This window comes from Penicillium coprophilum (assembly GCF_028826855.1).
Source record: "Penicillium coprophilum strain IBT 35676 chromosome Unknown utg000002l_segment0_segment1, whole genome shotgun sequence".
NCBI lineage: Eukaryota > Fungi > Ascomycota > Eurotiomycetes > Eurotiales > Aspergillaceae > Penicillium > Penicillium coprophilum.
In genome coordinates, this window is record NW_026622722.1 from 3,933,640 (window position 1) to 3,954,514 (window position 20,875).

Below are 20,875 nucleotides of genomic sequence, written 5' to 3' on the forward strand. Positions count from 1 at the left end.
TCTGAGCTCTTTTCTTTGCGAATTTCTTGGATTCTTTTTTTGAAACTGGCTTGCATTGGGCTCTCATGATTTATTGGTCTCACGTCTAATGTCCTGTTACGAGCTATGATTATGCTGCGTCCTTTCTCATTTCGGAGGGCATTTTTCTTGGCTCTTTTGTATTGCACATGAGACTAGATTAGTGATTAACAGAATGCACATGGATCTGCTGCTTACTTCACATCCAAGAAGATTGAAAATGTAGAGAGATACTTCGAAATTGATTCACCTGAGTCATTCACTGAGAAGTGAAAAACATCCACTCCGACAAATTAAAAAGTAGCAAAGTGGTATACTTACATTAAAAGATAGCTCATCCAAACCCGTAACCCTGTGATCATTATTCATAAAATTTATCCATGTCTAGCGTGTAGATCCAGAGGGAAAATAGCCCCGTAAGCCCTGACTAGCAATTCCACAGACCGCCAACTTAGGTTCAGCCCCTGACCGCTCATGGTGCCACGCACGCTCGCGTAGGGCCATGTAAACAGAGCGGAACGGCTGGAGATCACCAGGCATGCGAGCAGGCGGTTTATGAGGATCGAAGCCCAGCTGCTGGAGTTGCCCCTCACACCAATGCAGGGTGTCCGGGGGTAGATATTGCTCTGTGTCGTAGCCAGCGTGATTTTGTTGCAAGAGCTGCAGCGTTGGGATGTCGGCTGCGAGGCCAAAGTTCTCTACGCCCTTGGGTGGGTGGTGGTAGTTCATATAGGGTTTTCCGGGTGTTCGCTCTGGGTGGTCTGTTTGTTTGCGGATATTGTGCATGTTCCAGGTTTGAACGTAGGATTTGATGTGGGAGCGGAGGGTGGGCATGTAAATTGCAAGTAGGGCGACCTGCTCGGGGATTACTGTTGATGAGAAGAGGCCCTCGTTGTGAAGTCCGCGGAAATAGTTCTAATTGTGGTTAGTATCCTGCGATTAAAATTGGGAGAAACCTTTAAAATTTGACTAACATGGTATAGAGTGACTACTGATTTCGCAAGCTGGGCCCACCAAGATTCAATCCGATGGGTGTCTGCAGCTCGTCCAGGTGCGCAGCACTGCTCACGCTGAATATCCGGCTCTGTGGCACGGCGGAGCGCAAAGTGAGCATCAGCTAGAAGAGGAACCTCAGACTCAAGGTCAGATCGAAGAGTCCGTGGTTGGCGGTTTTTAGAAGCAACGGTTTCAAGATGGTTTTTGAGAACGCCCACAGCCGTGTGCGCATCCACGCCAATGTGAATCCAGAGAACATATCGGGAATACGCATCGAGTTCGGCATGAATGCGGAACCCGAAATTGGCTAGCTTTGAGTACCCATTCACATGCCAAGTCAGATTGGGCCCGGCTAGAATCTTTGGCGGGGGAGGACGCCGGGGCACATCGTTCGTGCGGCGTTCCACTGTATCCGGGCGGAGCATGCGGTAGACACTGTAGAGACGATCTCGGGCAAATACGTGCCCCTTGCTTCGGAAGTGATTGTGCAGTAATTCCTTTCCATATCCTTCAATGGTCCCCTTGTCCATTTCCTCGGTCAGAGCGTCGAGGATCTCCTGGACCTGTGCTTGTTGTTGTGTGGGGGAGTCAAGGCGAAGGCGAATACCGAGACGGTGACGGAGTCTGCGAAGCGTACGGAGGGAGACATCGTAGCCCTCATCGTGTAGAACGGTAATGATCTCTTGGTCGGTCAGACCAACGTCGAAGAAAAGGTTTTTGATACGAGCGTGCAGCGCTTCATTAGAGGCATTGTTTGTCAACTTTTTCTTGACGCCCCATAGTTGTAGGCGTTTGGTCAGAGTACGCGGCGAGATCTGAATATCATGTTGTCGTTTCAGGTGCTTGCAAATGTCGTCATTCTTCGTTTTCTTGTCGAACAACCCGAGAATCTCGGTCTTGTACGGCTCGAGGTCTACGCGAGGACGGCCCGTCGTTTTACTTGGCGTGTTAGCTGTATCCTCCATGTTGTGAGTTCAAAGCGGCCAATGTTGATAAGAATCAGCTGTGGAGAGATGTTTGTGGCTGGGGAAAGGCGGGCGGTGTGTCATGACGGACCCGCAGAAATCGACCGCCTTGATTTTTTTTGTTATCGCAGCGACTCTTCTCAAGAGATGCCCTCGCTCTGACCAGTCACTCTCGACCTTTTTATCTCGGCTTAATTTCACCTAGCCTAAACAGCCGCCATCATGGTCCGTGAACTCAAGCACCACGAGAAGAAGTACGTCCGCCCATCATTCCGCCTGTAGAAATCTCAATGCGATCCCGCCCAATATCTTCAAAGCTTCACGATACCACAAAAGATCGATTACTAACAGTAAACCCCCTGCAGACTTCTCCGGAAGGTCGACTTTCACAACTACAAGTCGGACGGCAACCACCGCGAACATGAAATCCGCCAACGATACCTCCTCCAAGACCCAATGGATTACCGCAAATACAACGCGCTCTGCGGTTCTCTGCGCCAGCTCGCACACAAGCTCTCCCAACTGGACCCAGATGCGGACCCACTACGCAAGAAGCTCGAATCTGAGCTACTGGAGAAGCTGTGGCGCATGGGAATCCTGAAGCAGTCTCGCGAGCAGGGTGCCGGTCTGTCCAGGGTCGAGCGTGAGGTCACAGTTTCTGCGTTGTGCCGTCGTCGATTGGCTGTCTTCATGGTGCGCTCTGGTATGGTCGAGACTATTAAGGCTGTAAGTTGCGATTTGGTCGAGGGAGAGTGTATGCAATGGAATGCTGACTTTTTCCTTTGCTAGGCTACCACTTTCATTGAGCAGGGCCATGTCCGTGTTGGTACCGAGGTCGTCAATGACCCTGCTTTCTTGGTTACCCGCAACATGGAGGACTTCGTCACCTGGGTTGATTCCAGTAAGATCAAGCGCAACATCTTGCGTTACCGCGAGAAGTTGGATGACTTTGATCTTCTGTGATTGAGTCCGTTGAAAACAAAAAAAGCATTTTGGGTTTTTGTTCTGATATACCCGGCGCTTGTGCATTGTGGCCTGTTTTGGTTTGGCGTATTGATGTTTCGTGAAATGATATCTCATGTCCAAGATTCTCTGGATTACTCAATATGGATAAGAATACTACCTATATTATATTCTCTGGAAAGTCAAAGAGGAGAGTACCCGTTGTGCACATTCAAGCTTGCGACTTTGTCTACTGAAGCTCAACTTCTCGACTTCTCAAGGGCAGGATTGACTGCCTGGCATTGAGAGTTACGGCACACCGCTTTCGCAGGGTTGGGAGAATTTTACATGCAAAAGCTGCCCAGGTGCATTTTGCTCTCTTGCTATTTATCTTTACAAATAAGGTAATGATCCTATAAACTGACCGGCTTAGCAAATGACAGGAATACACTGTTGCTAAATAGCAACAAACATCCATTCATAGTATCGAGCGGAAACCGAGGCAGAAATACAAATCCACCAATGAGGTTATAGAAGATATCCCTTTGAAGCATCCAAATGACCTCCAAGAAGAGTAGTTTGAGCAGTGGCAACTCAACTGCTGATCGGTCATGTGTACTGACCAGCGAATAGCTGTAGGGCACCGAGGTGTACCAACCGGCATTGGGGGCAAATGACTGCCGGCATTCAATCAGAGCAGTTCCTGGTTGGTTTACCCCTCCGATCGTCGAATTGGAGGGGCTGATGATCTTCGCTGTATCAGGCGGTAACCTTCGAAAATTTTCTTCTGTCTACTCCAATACCTCCACTGGTAGCGGCGTAAAACTGTATGTGGTATTAAGACCAGTTGATTATGCCAGAATATAGCATCACTAGAGTTGGATATGTGTGGACCACATGAGGCTATGTACAATGTTCCAATAATAATAAGGGTATCTCAGTCAAAAAAAAAAAAAACGACAGCAATGCAACAAATGCAAAAGGGACTGGAGATAAGGATAGGCCAGAGGGTAATATTTCCGCCAAGAAGAGACATATGGAATGGGACCACTGGATGCAAATGCAGATCATCACTCGGGGATCATGGTATCATAGGGAAAGCAGGGAGGCAGTGTAGTTTTGTGAGCAGCACCTGTGCTAGGCTCTGTGGGTGAGGTGATATTGATAAATGTTGACTCAAGAATCGAAACCAAGAATTTAGGCATGAGGGAGAGAGGACTTCGAACGGAGACACGCCCAACGTTTTCGAGTGCCCTCAGGGGGATTCGAATTCGAGTTGGAAGTTGAGGTCTTGCCCAGGAGATCTAAAAGCTGGACCTGCTGCTTTCCTCGAGGAGAATCTGGCTCTTCATCTTCAGGGAGATCCATGCGGAACCGACGCACGCTGCCTTCACGCTCGGACTTGCCTTCTTCAAAGAACGGGGTGCGAGAGTCGCGAGTCTGGAAACAGCGCGGCGCAACGCGGCGCCAGAGTCCGCGGACACCGCTGCTTGCACGGTCGATCTTCTCGTACTCGCGCCGCCGGGTATCAGGTGAGGTCCATTCCATTACTGTCGCCGGGACGTGAATGGACGAAGAAGAGGGGCTGTGGTGGTGGTTGCTGCTGGGCAAGGTGTTTGATCGATCTCTTGCTGTGACAAAGGGTGGTGCACTCATTGAGGTGGGTGAAGTAGACTCGGACTCAAAGCGAAAGCTGGAATATGAAGGTGCGATAGGGGACGAGGGTGCCGAGCTGCCTTTCTCTGTTGATGTGCGACCCTCGCGCTGAGATCTATATGTAGTTGACGCTGTCCGGTGGAGCGAAGCTCTTATCTCGGTTGAAGATCTGTTCGACCCATCACCTTGAAACAGACGGCATGACTCCCGGTGTAGTGCGAGTAGTGACTCGCGCTTGTCCTGGGTAGAAGTGCGAGGTGATGTGACAGGCACAATGGCGGCGTTGGGCACAGCCCGGCGCGATGAGTGGAAGGAACTGCGACGGCTGTTGGGCCGCGATCGCACTGTACTGCGGGAAGCCGAGCGAGGGTGGCTTGAACTTATTGTAGATGTCGACGTTTGCGACTCTCGACGAGCGGAATTCTTGGGCACATCTCCCGGTGGATCGATCCTTTTCACCTTGGCCATCTCAAATGGGTATATAGGTGAGTCGCATCCCTTGAGCTCTGTAACAACAGGCTCGCACTTAGAAATAGCCAGAGATGGCTGAAGAGCCAGACATGTGACGGAAGCCATTTCCCGTCAGCAGGAAACTTCGATCATAGGCAAATATAGGCAGGTGCCCAGATCAGAAGGACTTTTGAACAGTATATAAGAATTAGGGCTGTGTATTCAAACGAGAGATCGACTCCATATTGAAAACAGATGAATAGAAAGAAAGAAAAAAATCGAACCCCGAACAGCAAATCTCTTATTTCAATACGATGCACACACCGCTCCTCATCTATTTTAGCGGAGTGGGGTGGGCGTCTAGAGTGTCTGGCCATGATCGTCCTATAAAGGCTGCAGTTATCGAATGCAGGGGTTTTATTGTAAAATATGGGGTAGCCCCGGGTGATACATATACTAGATGCTAATATTATGTTAATAATATGCCGATAATATAAAAATGTACGAAAAGAAACAGTTTGATATATAGATTATTGAAGTCTGATTGAAATGGTAAATAATAGACACTCCAGACGCTAACCTATGCTAGGCATTGCATCCTGCATCTTTAGCGTTGGGAACCCTAGTCTCAACGAGATCTACACAGAAATTGAGAACTTGAAATAATCTTCAACCTTCTTATTTAGAGAGCATAAATGAATTCGGGGTTCTCCCGATCTGTTAAATCAAGCCATCTGCAGGAGTTAGCAAAGGATCCCTAGTAAACCCCATGAATCACTTACTCTTGATTCTCTAGTCTCACATACTCCGGTCGAGCAGTGAAAAGAATCTTCTTCTGGTTCTCGCGGCGATACCACATCCACACTCCGACCAGCAGGAATAAACACACCCCCCAGCAGACAATAATCGTCACTTCAGCGGAGACATAGCGGGGAGCGTCCTCTGGACGGAAGGTTTGTGGGCCTGTCAGTTGTGTTAGCGCTCTATGTGTTTTGCCCCTGTCTCTCTTTCTTGTCTCACCAATAATATTTCCAACACAATATCCAATCAGATACAATGCCGCCACCGTAGTCTTTTTAGTATATCCCGCGACATTAGAAGAAATCAATGACAGCAATGCCACAAAGGGTGTCGGATTGGCTTGTGTAAGGTAGTAGCCAATCAAACGACCCACGTTGTTAGATAGGGGCAAGGCAACAATAAGCAACATTCCCACCATTGCAGCGACGAGTCCACCCAAACTAGCGAGGACGCGCTGCCCAGTGATCTGTCCCACATAGCCGTTGGCCAACAGTGCAACAATCTCCACTGCACCGCCGGGGACACCCAGAATGAGACTGTCTTTCTCGTTGTATCGGAAACTTGTAATCTGGACTGATCAGCTTGAGATTTATAGGATTCAAATGGACCACCACATACCAATTGGCTGAAGAAATTGCTAATACCGCCATTCGGAATATTAGCAATCAAAGCGTAGAAGAAGAAAGCCCATGTCATCGGATCCAACAGCGCCTCTTTGACCTGATACATCTTGAAGTTCTTATTTCCAATACCCTGCTGGTTGACCCGCACACGGGCAACAGCCAAGATGCGATCTTCTTCATTCAACCAGCGTGAATTAAGTTGGTTGTCTGGTACAATCCAGAGAAATACCAGTCCCAGGCAGATGGTGAGGAGGCCAGTGACGAGGAAAATAATCTTCCATGGCTCAATGGAGGAACCATGTCTCTCGGCACCGACGGCGATGCCGTAGGCGACTAGCCCGCCGAAGATCTGGCCTACACCGTTGAAGCTGAACCAAATGTTGACACGGCTGCCTTGTTCTTGTTTTGTGTACCACTGTTTGGGACTGTGTTAGCTCGGCTCAATGTATCTAGTTTACAGCTCATGATCATTGTCGGAGCAGGGAAATGGGTGCTTTTGTACCTGGGAGGTTAAAAGTGCAAAGCCTGGTGTCACAGCAGCTTCAAATACACCGAGCATGAAGCGGATAGCGATCGCACCAGGGTAGTTGTTCACAGCGGCGAAACAGCTAAGAATCAATCCCCAGATCAAGATGCAAGCTGCAGAGTACTTTCCTAGTGGAAGGCGCTGGAGGAGGCGATTGGTCGGGTATTCCCAGGCGAGATAACCTATGCAGAAGGACTATTAAGCTTAATGTCCCAGAGAAGAAATAATTCAGGGAAGAAGATGTGAAGCATACCAAAGTAGAACAAACTCCCGAGCCACTGATACTGGTCTCCTTCAAGATTCAAATCCTTCTTCAGGCCCATAACACTAGCATATGAGAGAGTGGTTTCTGTATATCAGGTCACAAATCAACACTTCTGCTTCGTGGATATATATCTGACAGAACAAGACGTAAAGTCAAGACCGCTCTTGCTCTGCTCCATCGAGAAACAAAATCGGGGAAAGGTGTACACATACTATCCAGATAATTCATGCCATAGACAAAGCACATGATAGGCATCATATGCCAATCAATAATCTTTAACAAGCGGCGATTTGTGGCCTCATCCAGCTCAATACTTTCACCATGAAGACCACCAAAGACCTTCATAGCCTCATCGGCGTCGTGTGCATGTTTCTCTAGGGTCGGATCGATATGTTTTCTCATGCTCACGTCAATGCCGGTGTCCACACCAGAGGAAATACCAATCTCCTTTTCATCTGAAGCCATGATGTCTGTATAAAGTACAGCGTAGACGGACGAGTAGGGTAACCAAGATCAAGTGTCACACAGGACACAATTGGGCTCGCGGGTTAGTGTAGGTGTAACTATAAGCAACTCGGAGGCAATTTATAAAGAGAAATCCAACGGGCGGGCACAGCTAAATAACGTAAAGCTGCATGGTAAGAACTCCGCACGTCCGATAGTTATGCGGGACGATCTCAGTACTTAGTACTAATGAGGTTATTATACCCTGTACCCTGTACCCTATACCTCTAAGCAAACCGGGTAACGCTATGCCGTTATCTAACTTACTCCTATCGAGTCCAATGCAACTCGGCAAGTATATTGTGGGTCTCTCCACGATAAGCCAAATTTGTCTGGGGTTGGCGGTTTTTGATTCGACTTGATTGGATGGCCAAGAGAGGGGGGAATGATCAGCATCCCTTGGACTTGTTGGCCGGGTTGTTCAATATGGCAATACCAGTATAACGTAGACAGGTGTGGGAATATAGATTGGACCGCGATATTAATCATGATACTATACATGCGCAATGTAAAATATTGCCGAGACACTTCAATAGCTTCATTGAAACAAAAGTACGCTGATACTCTTATCTATCGATCATATGTATCCGAATTTGGAGAAGGCCTAATCAAAGCTACCCCAAATATTCGGTGCAAAGATTCACTTTTGATCTCATAATACATGGACGGGATAAAAGACGCTTTTTGCATAGCACTTGCATGTATGCTTGGAATTTGACCTTGCCCTTACCTCTGTGCATGCAGGAAAACCCTCACGTAGCCCTTGATGGACTAGGGAACAACGGGATGTATGAAAGCAACAAGCTGCAGAACGGTGATATAGCAAGCCATCAAATCTAGAACTTTCATTATGCATCACCACGCATGTAACTATAATCGAACAGGGGCTGCACACTCTATTGTGCGCCCACGCGGGCCAGATACGCATCCCAGCCCTGCTGCTGGTACTGCTTAGCAGCCTCAACAGGGTCTGCAGCGGCATAGATACCACGGCCAGAGATGATGAAGTCCGCACCACGGCCAATAGCTGACTGGGGTGTCTGGTACTGCTGACCGAGCTTATCGCCCTTAGACGAGAGGTTGACACCAGTGGTGAAGACGACAAAGTCCTCGCCCTGTGCGGGGGCCTCGGTAGACTCGACTTCGCCCAGCGATCGGGTTGAGACAAAGCCCAGCACAAAGCTGGGGTACTTGCGCGCGATGTCGACGGAGGCGGAGGTGTAGGTGCCCGTTGCAAGGGATCCCTTTGAGGTCATCTCGGCGAGGATGAGGAGGCCGCGCTCGGAGCCGTAAGGGAAGTCAGTAGACTGGGCGGTTTGCGCGAGGGCCTCGACAATGCCCTCGCCCGGTAGGACGGAGCAGTTGATGATGTGGGCCCATTCGGAGATGCGGAGGGTGCCGTTGTGGTATTGTTTCTGGACTGTGTTGCCGATGTCGATGAATTTGCGGTCCTCGAAGATGAGGAAGTTGTGCTTCTGGGCCAAAGCGTTCAGGCCGTCGATTGTTTCCTGACTGAAATCGGAGAGGATGTCAATGTGTGTTTTGATCACGGCGATGTAGGGGCCAAGGCCTGTGGATGGGTTAGTGGGCTGTTTAGAGGGGTGGGGTAGGTTGCGTTCACTTACGGTCGGCGAGGTCCAGGAGTTCCTTTGTTGTGGTCACATCAGCGGAGACAGTGACATTGCTCTTCTTCTCTTCGGCAACCTGGAAAAGCTTGCGCGCGAGGGGGTTGGGGTGCGATTGAGCGCGGGCGCCGTAGGTCAATTGCGACTTGGACGACATGACGCGGTCGGGTGAAGAGACGGGTATGTATTTGGACGTACTTTTAGAGGGTTCAGGAGGAAAGTGAATGAATAAAATCAAACGAAGAGTGTCTTCAGAATACAATCTTTGTTCCAGAGCAGAATAACAGAGTTCGAGTTCGAACCATCAACTTTTTCTGCCACAGTGGACCCCCCACTGGAAAGGTTGCAACTGTGGCGCACCATACATTGCATTCGATATAGAAATACATATCTTTGTTCAATTTGATAATTCGGAGAATTTCAAGCTTCAAGCTCTTAATTTCAAAGCAGTGCCTTTCCAACACCGAAGACGCTCAATCCCCAAAGAGCGCCCTGCACAAGCCAGAAGAATCCGCCCATCAGACGGCCCTTACCCTGCGGCTTATTCGAGTACACATAGCCATAGAGGAACAGAACGCGGAAGAAAACCCACAGAGCGCCCAGACCAGCAGCCCACTCTGGGTACTTCAGACCAGCGACCAGGGTGAAGAGCATTGTCTGCGAAGCATTCTCGAGAAAGTTGGTGTGAGCGCGCTGGGCGCAGTTGAACTGCTCAGCTTTGGCCTATCACCAGGTTAGTAGATGCAGCTAGCTGATAGGAAGTATGTATCCATTATACAAGGGGCTTGGGAAGGTGAACTGATGGGAAGTTGGACGTACATTTTCCTTGCATAGTTCCATGGAGGCATAGCTGTGAGGGTCCGTAGTTGCTAGGAACAATGAATGCAACCATGATGAAAGAATCTGGGGAAATGATGTGAGAGCTCTGTGATGGCTGATCGTGGTCCTTTATACCTCAATGGAATTCGGGGATCATAGGCTCCGAGTTGCCGTCGGTGAAATCGATTTGGCCGTTCCGGGGCCTCGTTCCGGGGCCCCCAAGCTCTGTGCGGAGTGATATAGTTGGCCTTTCAGATCCCGAATATTCTAGATCGTAGTTACGCTCCTTTTATTTTTTTTAGTGGAATTGACAGTGAGGGAACCGACGTTATGCAAGGGATGGTTTTGAGCATTTCACGAATAAATGTTCAAGAGCTATGAGTCCTAACATATGTGAGAAATTCGATACACAATATGGGCTATAAATCTTGAAATGTTCATGCTGCCACGTTCGGCACCATCCTACTCACACTTCCGTACTTGGCCTGCCAAGCGAAGAAGTACAGAAGTGCTCCAAGCGGTTGTCCAACTAGACAAAAGCTGACCCAGAAGATGCAGTTTCCAATGACTCTGCCTTGAGGCCCGCGCATTTTCTCCAACGGTTCAGTGAGGCTAATTAAAGGCAGCTGGAACATCATTCCAAAGAACGCGACACCTGCATTTGATTAGCCTTTGAGCTGTGATCAGAGGGTGAAATACATACCAATGAAATTATGCGTGGGAATTCCAACGAGCATTTCGTGAAGAATCGCGGAGAGCGTGAAAACCATTCCACTGGCAGCCAGAGGACTCCATCCACGACCCACCAGCGGCGAATAGACATGTCTCTTCATGAAAAGGTAGACAGGCCGGTTCCAAGATCGCCAATAAGCACCCAGACTAGAGCTATTCCACCAGTCGGTGTAAAACTCGCGGTCTCCAAACTGCATGACTTCTGCCAGAGCGTTCAAAAGGGCTTGAAACAACGCAAAGAAGCCGGCAAGCCAAATGATCAACGAGATCGTAGACAGCTTCATGACCCGCTCTAAAATGGAGGCGATGTCCATTATTGCAATCTTATCAATTGAGTTCCGCAACACAGGTGCGGCATACTGCGCAGACAGAAGCCAGACGAACACTGCCAGGACCACGAACTCGGCAAGGCGCTTTGCAACAAATGACCACCGGATGGATGCCGTGCGCGGGTAAACAGGCTGATACACCAGTGTAGGTGCGAGCCAGAAGTATGCCAGGTTATCGATGGTAATATTCTTCGGGTACGGACACGAGGAGTAGATTTCAGGCAAGCCCGGGTCTGCGGAGGGATTGAGTAGAGCGAGACGTAGGTCTCGATTTGTGAAGGCATAAGAGCAGTTCTTCAACCACACAATGATCGCGTGCAATTCGCATATTGTGCCAATGCCTGGGTGGTGGATGTAGAAATACACCACGAAGCTGGTCACTGTGAGGCATAGCGTGGCATTAAGCGTGTGCAGGAAAGCAGTGAATGGCCATGTCGACTGGAAAACCTTCTGGTCGTGCTCTTTTTCTTTTTCGGTCTTCTTTTGACGACCCACTGCGTGCTTGGCTGCAGTAGCGGCTGAAAGCTCAATGATGTATGCCACGAGCAAATGACATGGAACCGAGGCAAACAATATGGACCCAAGAACAATGTCTTGCCTGCGGTAGTCATGGCATTTAATACAGATTAGCACGCCATACTATATAATTATTAGTTGACCATCTGAAACATCAATTGGATTGAATTACCCACTTTCATGAAGTTCTCAATAATCAAACGTAGGTTCATCGCCACTGTCGGAACGTTAGCCGTTTTCATATACAAAGGTACAATTCTCCAACAATCCCTACCAAGTACCAACACCATGAGATTTCGAAAGCCCAGGAAGTTTGGGAGCACATCAGACTCTCGACTGAGACTGGAATGGCGAGTCTCCGAGTGATATGCAGCTACATGGCGATATTTACTGCGTTTTTTTCTCGTTGAAGTTGATAGCGGAGAGACCTGAGTTTCATTCTTGATGGCGCCTTTTGCTGAATTAAATTCCTCTCGAGCACTCGTGATTGCTCCAGTACAAGCCATCTTGATAGCTCGACCTCAGCGTGAGGAATCGAAGGGTCTGGAAGTCGAGCTCCGATGAAATCGGGGCATCGACGAACAATGCGAAGATTAAAGTAACAAGCAGGGTGCACAATTAGGGTAGACAAGCAGAGAAGAAGAGAAAAAGACAGAAAAGACAAAAAGACCAGAAACAAGATTGACTTAATACTGAACATTGGCGGGGGAGACATAGCGCAAGCTTGCAGATAAAACCCGCAGGGCCAATCAGCGTCACAGGTGCTCAAGGGACGGATCCTGCGCTCCGAAGAGCTTCGACAACTCTCCGCAATCTTTGAATCTTTTTGAGCTTCTGATTCAGTATTCGATATTTGAATTAATTACCTTTGATCCTCATGTTGGCCAACCGATAGCCTTGATCCCATACATCCTTTCAACCGGTCGCGATGGCCTACTACGACGACAATGCAGGTGATGGCCCAGGGCGGTTTGGAAAGAATTTCGACGGTCCAGTCGGACCTCGCAGACCACGTATGTTTGCTCGTTTCGAAGTGACTCTGGGCTTTTGCTTGTCCATAGCCTGACTGATAACCGTTACTTCTAGGTCTCGTCACCGATTATGGCTCTTCAATGGTACAATGGATGCGAACACGACAACCAAGATACAAAGGAGGATATCGATTGGAGACGGAACGACCGAGCCCCAGTTTTGCGGTCGATGTATGTGATGCTTGAACGGTTCTGGTTTGGCAAAGAGACTAACTTGCGATAGGTCCTTCCCCCGATGGCGCGGCCCTATTCTGCTGTCGATACCATCCCCGTGCGACACCTTCACCAGTCAATCGGAAAGTCAAAGAAACCCATTGTCGTGGTGCGATGGACTCCCGAGGGAAGACGGCTGTTGACCGGCGGTCATACGGGAGAGTTTATGCTTTGGAATGGAACGGCATTCAATTTTGAGACGGTCATGGATGTGCGTTTTACTAGCTTCTGCGCATGGCCCTCTTGCTAATCTGAGATGTTCTCGCGGTGCAGGCACACTACGATCAAATACAGGCTGGTGTCACGTCCTTGGCATGGGCCCATAGCCAGGACTGGCTGGTCTCTGGTGGACAAAGAGGTGATATCAAATACTGGCGACCCAACTTCAACAACGTCGAGACGATCGATGACGCACATCACGACGCAGTCCGCGATTTGGCCTGGGCACCCAGTGATACCAAATTCCTTTCAGCATCCGATGACACGACCCTCAAAATCTTTGACTTTGCAACCCGAACGGCCGACGCGACGTTGACCGGACACAACTGGGATGTCAAGTCTTGCGACTGGCACCCGACCAAGGGCCTGATTGTTTCTGGATCGAAGGACCACCAGGTCAAGTTCTGGGATCCACGCACTGGTCGCTGCTTGACGACCCTCCATAGCCACAAGAACACCGTCACATCGACGCGGTTCTCCCGTGTGAACAGCAACCTTCTTGCTACTTCGTCACGCGACCAGACTGCGAGGGTATTTGATTTGCGGATGATGCGGGATATTTGCATTCTGCGAGGCCACGACAAGCCGGTCTCCTCATTGACATGGCATCCGATTCATAGTAACCTTATTTCGACGGGTGCCGAGGATGGTTCCCTATATCATTATCTACTTGATGAGCCCCATCTGCCGCCCGGCCAGATCCCTACAGTGGCTCCTTATGACAGCCCGGACCCGGCCAATACTCCACCGCAAGTGATCTATCCCGCACATCGGGTGCAATACGCGCATGGTGCTACAATTTGGTCACTAGACTGGCACCCACTGGGCCATATCCTGGCCTCTGGATCTAAGGATAACTTTACTCGATTCTGGTCACGAAGTCGGCCTGGCGAGACTAGCTATATGAAAGACCGATTCCACATCGGCGAAGAGGCCGCAGAAGCTCAGGGAACATGGAACCGTGGATTTGGCCGGAAGCAAATGCGGGAGGACGAGGAGCAAGAAATGCAGGACGAAGCCGACAGCCTGGTCGATCAACGACGACCAGGTGGCCCTACTCTGCCGGGTATTCAAAGTGCGCCGCCGGCCGGCCCTCAGCCCGATGCTCCAGGCTTGTTACCTGGCATTGGCAGTGCTCAACCTCGGCAAGCTGGAATGGATGGCGGCGCGATGGGTGGGATGAATCCAGACCGTTTAGCTGCACTCATGTCCACTCACCCTACATCGCAGTCGAGTACTTCCACACCTGGAATGCATGGGTTCCCTATGCCGCAGGGCATGGCTGGGCCACCGCCAATGAACATGGATCTAGCACAATTGCAGAAGCAACTCCAGGGATTCCCCATGCCACAGAACCTCAACCTCCAAGCTTTGGCGAACAATCCTGGCTTCCCTGGTGGATTTGGTGGTCTGCCTGGTTTGCAAGGCGGTGGTATGCCCGATGGCAATCGGAGACAGTGAGGAAGAATGGACATCTGATTTGAAAACCACGTTGAATTTGCTTGGCATTGGCGCAAAGGACATAGCATGACTACTTTGGTGCGGGGCGACGGCGTTATCCAAGATATCAAATCCCATTTGTATCATAAGGATTTTCCGGGCATTTCGAAGTCTCCTGAATAGGTGGTGTCGATGAGACTATTTGCGTAGGTTGGTTGAGCATGTTCCGAATCCATACTTGCCGTACACGTAGAATATTGTCGTACCATATACATAGTATGGTCGAAGGTGATAGCAGCCGTGACCATTCAAAGGCCACCTTGCATGGGGAAGCTGGTGACAATAAGAACCATAACATTGACACCACCCCATATCATCGGTAGCCATGTCGACATCCTGAAATTGCCTGCCTCATACACCGCGCCTAGGCTACCCACAAAAGCGTCAGCTACCTAATCATTCCGGGAAGTCCAAGTGTTATGCAGCCAACTTACACAACTCCAACTATACTCCCGGCTAAAAGCCCCTCCAGCCCTGCAATGACACCATACACCAACGGCACAATCCATATCACGTTCCAGTTCCGGAAATGAGTCAATACCGCGCACCCAGAAACAGTGAGATGAGTTGCAGCATAGAATAACAGCGTCCAGAAGAGTGTGAAGCGCCATATATCTTTCGTGTAGTATAGGTAGTATGCTTGATGATGATGCGCCGGCAGGGGATCGTACAATGACGGAAAGGAGGGTACTTCGTAGTTAATCGGGACGCGGTTGTTGGCCATGGAGAGATAGCTGCGCCGGTTCAGCTGCAGCGAGGATCAATCATTAAAGCATGACATGTGAATAAAGGATAGTCACTTTGACCATATATGCATTGCACGCGTATCAAAAAAGGCAAGTCTGGAGACTCTCGGTGATGACGATGCTTGTTTGGACTGTTTGCCTACCGTCTCATTGGCCAATTTTGGGGTCGCCCGTATTTAGCTCTGAGCCCCCGGACCTCGGCTTCTCCGCGGTTGACCATCTTACTCCCTGTGCGATGTAGAATCTCTTGTTTGGGAGCATCCCTATTACCTCCAGTCTTGAAATGGCCACGGAACGATCTCTAGCTACACTGCTGCGGTCTCTGCAGACGACTTCCAGCTTCCAAGATGCCGCTGCGTAAGTGCCACACTCCCAATCCGATTGCGGTGGTCAATGTAGACTAACAACACCCCAATTCAGTCTTCTTCCCACAGCTACTAGTTTCCTGTCAATGTTGGGGAATCCTCTAAATCTGACACTTCTTTCGTCACAACTCCTTACTGCGCCTTCACTTTGGAGCCACCCTGTCGACCTTCAATCATGTCGCAAGATCCTCAGCGTCTTCAACACTGCCGCCATTGCTGTTTTACAGAATGATACTACCGACGAACCCCGAATACCATATGGGCGGAATAGGAAGATAGAGTATGAGTCGTGGGTTAAAGCGGTCGCTGAGGGCGCCGATGATAAGTCCCCGCGGTGGAGGCATACGCTTCTGCTGGGTGGAATCTTAATGGGATTCGAAGGACAAAACCGACGAGGCTTACCGCGCCATATTCGAGTGAAACTTGAGTCAGCACTCACGAGAGCTACCCAATTAGCGCTTGAGGAGGTTAACACCGAAACTGGGATTGATGGGCAGTGTATTACCATGGTCTTGAACTACACTTTTGAGCTTCTGTCAGATCTCGAGCGGAGCAAGCTGAATTATGATCGATTACTCCCAGCAATGATTCAATCGGCCTACTTGTCTTCAGAGGGCCTCGAAGGCGGCTACTTTTTGGGAACTATTGATCAGGATATAGTTGAGGCTCCTGGGAAGCAATTTCGCTGGTCGGCCAACTCCCCCACATTTGGTATTGTCTCGGCGGTAGCTGCCCGTCCGCTTGTGTCCACTCTAGGGCCTTTGTCTCGTCTTATCGCGCATGCTGTTGATAATGTTCGAGATCCGAGAATTGTTGCACAGACTGTTGATTACCTGGCGGGCTTCGTTCGGACGCTCATGGTTCAATGGCGGCAGAACAAATTGTCTGAGATTGATGTTGCAGAAGAAGCAGAGTTCCTAGACGCCGAATCTCGGGAAATCACTCTTCCTACCCTTTGGAAGCTGTTGCGAAATTGCTTATATTCGGTGGTTATTACCCTTCGGGCTGTACTGGGGAGAACCATCAATGACCCAGCTCTTGCTGCCAATAGTAGTAAGTCGCAGACCGGTCGTAATATTTGCTTTCTACTAACTATGCTACTCCCAGGTGCCCCATACCTATCAATGCAATGCCTCCACATACTTCGCAACATGTATTTCATCTCCTCTCGGCTTGGCCAAAATGCATCATCGCAGCAGACCTTTGTGCTGTTGGCGGCCATAGACATCCTCTCACAATACCCCGTTCTTGCTGAGAACTTTCTGCGAAGCATCAAGCCAAGCGATATTGGTCAAATTCCGGCTCACCCAGTTGAACGATGTCTGGATCTTTTCTTTTTGAATGTGTCTGAGCATTTCCCTCTTGTTCTATCCTCAGAGACGAACGAGGAACTATTATTGTCCGCCGCTTTCCCATATCTCGCAGCCGGTGCTAATAGTCTTCTATTGGAGATCTTTGAAGCTGCCCACAGCCTGGTGCTTGTTGTCTTCGCTATCCCTCACAACTCTGAATTAGCTGCCAAACACCTGCCTTTCTATATCGAAAATCTTTTTGCTGTGAGTTAGATACCCGCTTATACGTGAGAGTAGATTCTAATTGTCTACAGGTTTTCCCTAATAACCTTTCCGCACGGCAATTCCGTCTCGCTTTCAAGACTGTCATCCAGATCACAGCACCTCCCTCTCCCTTGGCAAATACCCAACCCCTCCTCCCCTCCATATTGCTGGAAGTTGTTCATGACCGTGCTTTGAAAGCTTCCTCTACACCGCTTGCCCCCCAAGGTCCAAATCCAGACATGAGCCAGAGTCCACCTCTCTCCGAACAGGCTGTCTTGACCCTGGCCCTCATCGATTCCCTTTCATTTCTACTAGTCGATGATCTGAAAGAATGGCTTCCCTTAGCAGCACAATTGATCAACGCAATTCCCGACCGCAATATGCGACATGCGTGTATCGAGCGTTTCTGGGAAGCCCTAGCCGGCGGCGAGATGGATGTCGATCGATCCCACTGCTGTGTTACGTGGTGGAGCACGGAAGGTGGGCGTGAGCTTGTCCTTTTCGGCGCCGAGACCGCCCCGGGAGAGTCAGATGAGAGTGGACCTTATATGAGCGGCGCGGTCGGAGGAATTGCGCCAGAAAGTAAGCTATAATGATGTCAATGTAGATAGTCCACCAGATTGAAGCTACTACGCCCACGGGTGTGATCCCGCCTTTTGCCATATATACCAGACTTCTATTTGATCAAGTATTGCTCCATAAATCTTCACACAAAGTGATTTCCTTGTATTTACTCAATTCAATATTTTTTTTAGCTCCGTTTTTTTTTTTTTTTTCCTTTCTTTTTTGCAGCTAAATTCCCGGGATACCCACCGGGGTAGCCTTTCTGTACTGAACATACTCGTCCCCAAAGAAGGAGATCAGGTAGGCTTCTTCGCCTGCAGTCGCATAAACCAGTCAGTAAGATCCCAATATAAAAAGACCGACAAACAACTTACGCTTGATCCGGGTCGAGAAGAAACGCCACAAAACTAGGGCATACCCAACAAAGCAGACCGTATTGCCCAACACCAGCTGTGTTCCCAAACCCCACCAGAAGAATCCAAAGTAGCTCGGATGTCGCAGATACCGATAAAGACCAGTATTAACCAGAACATGACCCTCCTGGTGCCGACTCTGCACATGATGGTTGAAGTTACTAGCAGCCTGTGCCATAGCAATTGTCCGAATAGCCTGTCCAATCAACAGAAGCACAAAACCTACGATAACCAGTAGCGAGACCCGGTTCCCAAAAAACGGTTCCGTCACAGTGACCATCCGCCCAGCAGCACTCTGCCCGGGCCAGAAAATATTTGATACAAGACACTCCACGATGGCGGACCCGTGCGCAATATTGTATGCCCATCCATTGGATGACAGCAGGAAGGCGGACACAGTCGCATACCGTGTGTTGTACCGCGCCGTCACGTAAAACTCCAAAAAGTGGAACAGGCTCAATGAGGCGACGAAGAAGGGTACACGCCAGAGCGGATTCGGGTACACGGTACTTAGGAACAACGACATGCTTGCCGAGAGCCCGAGGCTGGTTCCGAGGAGCATTGCGCGCAGCGAGATCCCCGCCAGTGACATCTTGCCGTCCGGGTAGATCGAAGTATAGGGGTCTGGCGCGTCGGTGGAGGCAGAGGAAGAGGATGATACATTGCTGCTGGTCCGGTTGTGGATTGGGGTTCTGGAGGCATGTGTGAAGATCGGGGCTTTGTTGGGCTCTGCGCCGGAGGTTGTTGCGTTGGAGAGCATTGTCAAAGAAATGGGGGTAGTTTTTGGGCTAAAGTGACTTCTGGGCTGTTTATTTGGCTTGAAGTTCGAGCATTTCGAGGGAATTGGTGTGATTTAAATGGTGGGTGTTGGTGAGTGGGTGTCGGTTTTCATTGTCTGAGAACAATCTGAAAAGAGTTGTATTGTTTTGCATCGGTGGACCTTTTCCCCGATATGACACACCCCGGGGCCCACATGGCCTTGGAGGGCCCCCAGATCTCTATAGGTTCTGGTATACTAGTTTACACACTCAGTTATCTCTCCTCTTTTCGACTTTTGTATCCGATAGCTATGACCATCACTATGTCGCAGCCTACTGAGAAGGAGAAAATGCTTCGCGGGGAACTCTACCGAGCATTCACGCCAGACTTGATCGCTGCTCGTACACGCTGCAAGCAGGCTTGTAATCGATTCAATAAGTCGGACGAGGTATCTCGTCGCTATCTGGTTGAAATGTGGAGAGAGTGAGCAGCCATCCGAAAATATACTATCTATACTAAACCAGCATATAGTATCACCGAAGACAAGACCCCTCTACCACCAAAACTGGATGACCCCGCAGCTGACGATGCTCTCTTTGAGCAGGAGCCCTGGATCGAAGCTCCTGTCAAGATAGACTATGGGTTCAATGTCAAGCTTGGAGCAGGTGTCTTCGTTAACTTTAACTGTGTTTTCATCGACACGTGTCCTATCACGGTTGGGGCTCGCACTTTGTTCGGTCCCAATGTTAACCTGTTCTCTGGAACTCATCCACTTGATCCTGCCCTGCGAAATGGCACTGAAGGCCCTGAGACTGGTAAGCCGATTGTCATCGGGGAGGACTGCTGGCTCGGTGGGAATGTCATTATACTCCCTGGCGTCACTATTGGCAGAGGTGTGACTATTGGAGCTGGAAGTGTGGTTACCAAGGTATATTATCTTCAAGATCTGATTGTAGGACTTGCTGACTTTAGCTCCAGGACGTGCCTGCCTTTCATGTAGCTGCTGGGAATCCAGCCAAGATCATTCGTCGAATTGAAACGACAATGAAGGAGTGATTAGCTTGATTGACTCCATGCTATTCATTGAATGATAGATATTAGAGAGATATAGAGCTTTCTAGTGGATTGCAATGAGATATTGAAGTGATCAATGAAGCTGTGTCTATCTTACATGGATGTCATGCATGCCTGGTCCAAACAACGATCTAGACAATGATAGATATTCAAACGTTTGAACTTAACGAATTGGCAAATTGAACAGAATTAATTGAACAATAGACAACTGATTGCCAAGAGTCCAGGCTCGATGCATAAGACCGCATAAGGGGCTGTGCATTTTTGGCGCTTTATATATAGCTTTATATACGGCGTAGCTGGAGTTAATAGCGTAGATAGGCAGTCACATTTGCTACAAACTTCACAGTAATTATACTTCTTATTATAATTTTTTCTATCTTTCTTATGACTGCAATACGTAATGTGCATACGCGACGTTAAATGTATCTAAGCTTGGTTGTGCCTTTATTGAGGAATGTCATGATCTGCTCGTTCTCTCTCCACAGAACAACGTCACTGGTTCTCTGGCGCGTCCCCAAAAAAAGCTGTCGACCGCTTTATCTTTTCTGAAGACTTACCTTGATTTCTCTTCCACTCAATCCTTTTATTGAACCCACAACCCTCTCTTTCTTCAACCTTCTTGCCTCACATTCATTTCACGCGCCACTTCAACTTCCCTGGATAAC

The 20,875-nt window shown here is 49.2% G+C and overlaps 11 protein-coding genes across 11 annotated transcripts; 4 read left to right on the forward strand and 7 right to left on the reverse strand.

Annotated features, from left to right (window-relative positions):
- Window positions 1-402: 402 nt before the first annotated feature.
- Window positions 403-1,979, reverse strand: N7500_003528 (uncharacterized protein; the record flags this gene model as incomplete). The annotated part of the gene is made up of 2 exons (XM_056674674.1): window positions 403-933; window positions 993-1,979. 2 exons carry the CDS (start codon window positions 1,977-1,979, stop codon window positions 403-405), a joined length of 1,518 nt encoding a protein of 505 aa, XP_056535199.1.
- A 222-nt stretch (window positions 1,980-2,201) lies between these two features.
- N7500_003529 (snoRNA-binding rRNA-processing protein IMP3) lies at window positions 2,202-2,942 on the forward strand (the record flags this gene model as incomplete). Its single annotated transcript, XM_056674675.1, has 3 exons — window positions 2,202-2,233; window positions 2,345-2,705; window positions 2,769-2,942. 3 exons carry the CDS (start codon window positions 2,202-2,204, stop codon window positions 2,940-2,942), a joined length of 567 nt encoding a protein of 188 aa, XP_056535200.1.
- Window positions 2,943-4,118: 1,176 nt separating this feature from the next.
- On the reverse strand, window positions 4,119-5,153 carry N7500_003530 (uncharacterized protein; the record flags this gene model as incomplete). Its single annotated transcript, XM_056674676.1, has 1 exon — window positions 4,119-5,153. One exon carries the CDS (start codon window positions 5,151-5,153, stop codon window positions 4,119-4,121), a length of 1,035 nt encoding a protein of 344 aa, XP_056535201.1.
- A 556-nt stretch (window positions 5,154-5,709) lies between these two features.
- On the reverse strand, window positions 5,710-7,707 carry N7500_003531 (allantoate permease family MFS transporter; the record flags this gene model as incomplete). The annotated part of the gene is made up of 7 exons (XM_056674677.1): window positions 5,710-5,761; window positions 5,810-5,990; window positions 6,048-6,396; window positions 6,447-6,866; window positions 6,954-7,159; window positions 7,231-7,326; window positions 7,455-7,707. The coding sequence occupies 7 exons, from the start codon at window positions 7,705-7,707 to the stop codon at window positions 5,710-5,712; spliced, it is 1,557 nt and encodes a 518-aa protein (XP_056535202.1).
- Window positions 7,708-8,642: 935 nt separating this feature from the next.
- Window positions 8,643-9,528, reverse strand: pyrG (orotidine-5'-phosphate decarboxylase pyrG; the record flags this gene model as incomplete). The annotated part of the gene is made up of 2 exons (XM_056674678.1): window positions 8,643-9,316; window positions 9,372-9,528. The coding sequence occupies 2 exons, from the start codon at window positions 9,526-9,528 to the stop codon at window positions 8,643-8,645; spliced, it is 831 nt and encodes a 276-aa protein (XP_056535203.1).
- A 284-nt stretch (window positions 9,529-9,812) lies between these two features.
- On the reverse strand, window positions 9,813-12,273 carry N7500_003533 (putative diacylglycerol O-acyltransferase (DgaT); the record flags this gene model as incomplete). The annotated part of the gene is made up of 6 exons (XM_056674679.1): window positions 9,813-10,094; window positions 10,191-10,274; window positions 10,661-10,845; window positions 10,894-11,890; window positions 11,944-11,984; window positions 12,042-12,273. The coding sequence occupies 6 exons, from the start codon at window positions 12,271-12,273 to the stop codon at window positions 9,813-9,815; spliced, it is 1,821 nt and encodes a 606-aa protein (XP_056535204.1).
- A 422-nt stretch (window positions 12,274-12,695) lies between these two features.
- N7500_003534 (WD40 repeat domain-containing protein) lies at window positions 12,696-14,691 on the forward strand (the record flags this gene model as incomplete). The annotated part of the gene is made up of 4 exons (XM_056674680.1): window positions 12,696-12,780; window positions 12,854-12,969; window positions 13,022-13,222; window positions 13,285-14,691. 4 exons carry the CDS (start codon window positions 12,696-12,698, stop codon window positions 14,689-14,691), a joined length of 1,809 nt encoding a protein of 602 aa, XP_056535205.1.
- A 287-nt stretch (window positions 14,692-14,978) lies between these two features.
- Window positions 14,979-15,454, reverse strand: N7500_003535 (uncharacterized protein; the record flags this gene model as incomplete). Its single annotated transcript, XM_056674681.1, has 2 exons — window positions 14,979-15,099; window positions 15,165-15,454. The coding sequence occupies 2 exons, from the start codon at window positions 15,452-15,454 to the stop codon at window positions 14,979-14,981; spliced, it is 411 nt and encodes a 136-aa protein (XP_056535206.1).
- Window positions 15,455-15,759: 305 nt separating this feature from the next.
- pex8 (putative peroxisomal membrane protein Pex17) lies at window positions 15,760-17,990 on the forward strand (the record flags this gene model as incomplete). The annotated part of the gene is made up of 4 exons (XM_056674682.1): window positions 15,760-15,833; window positions 15,897-16,894; window positions 16,949-17,397; window positions 17,448-17,990. The coding sequence occupies 4 exons, from the start codon at window positions 15,760-15,762 to the stop codon at window positions 17,988-17,990; spliced, it is 2,064 nt and encodes a 687-aa protein (XP_056535207.1).
- Window positions 17,991-18,189: 199 nt separating this feature from the next.
- Window positions 18,190-19,134, reverse strand: N7500_003537 (protein-S-isoprenylcysteine carboxyl O-methyltransferase; the record flags this gene model as incomplete). Its single annotated transcript, XM_056674683.1, has 2 exons — window positions 18,190-18,275; window positions 18,336-19,134. 2 exons carry the CDS (start codon window positions 19,132-19,134, stop codon window positions 18,190-18,192), a joined length of 885 nt encoding a protein of 294 aa, XP_056535208.1.
- A 309-nt stretch (window positions 19,135-19,443) lies between these two features.
- On the forward strand, window positions 19,444-20,189 carry N7500_003538 (sugar O-acetyltransferase; the record flags this gene model as incomplete). The annotated part of the gene is made up of 3 exons (XM_056674684.1): window positions 19,444-19,616; window positions 19,665-20,061; window positions 20,112-20,189. The coding sequence occupies 3 exons, from the start codon at window positions 19,444-19,446 to the stop codon at window positions 20,187-20,189; spliced, it is 648 nt and encodes a 215-aa protein (XP_056535209.1).
- Between the last annotated feature and the right edge of the window lie 686 nt (window positions 20,190-20,875).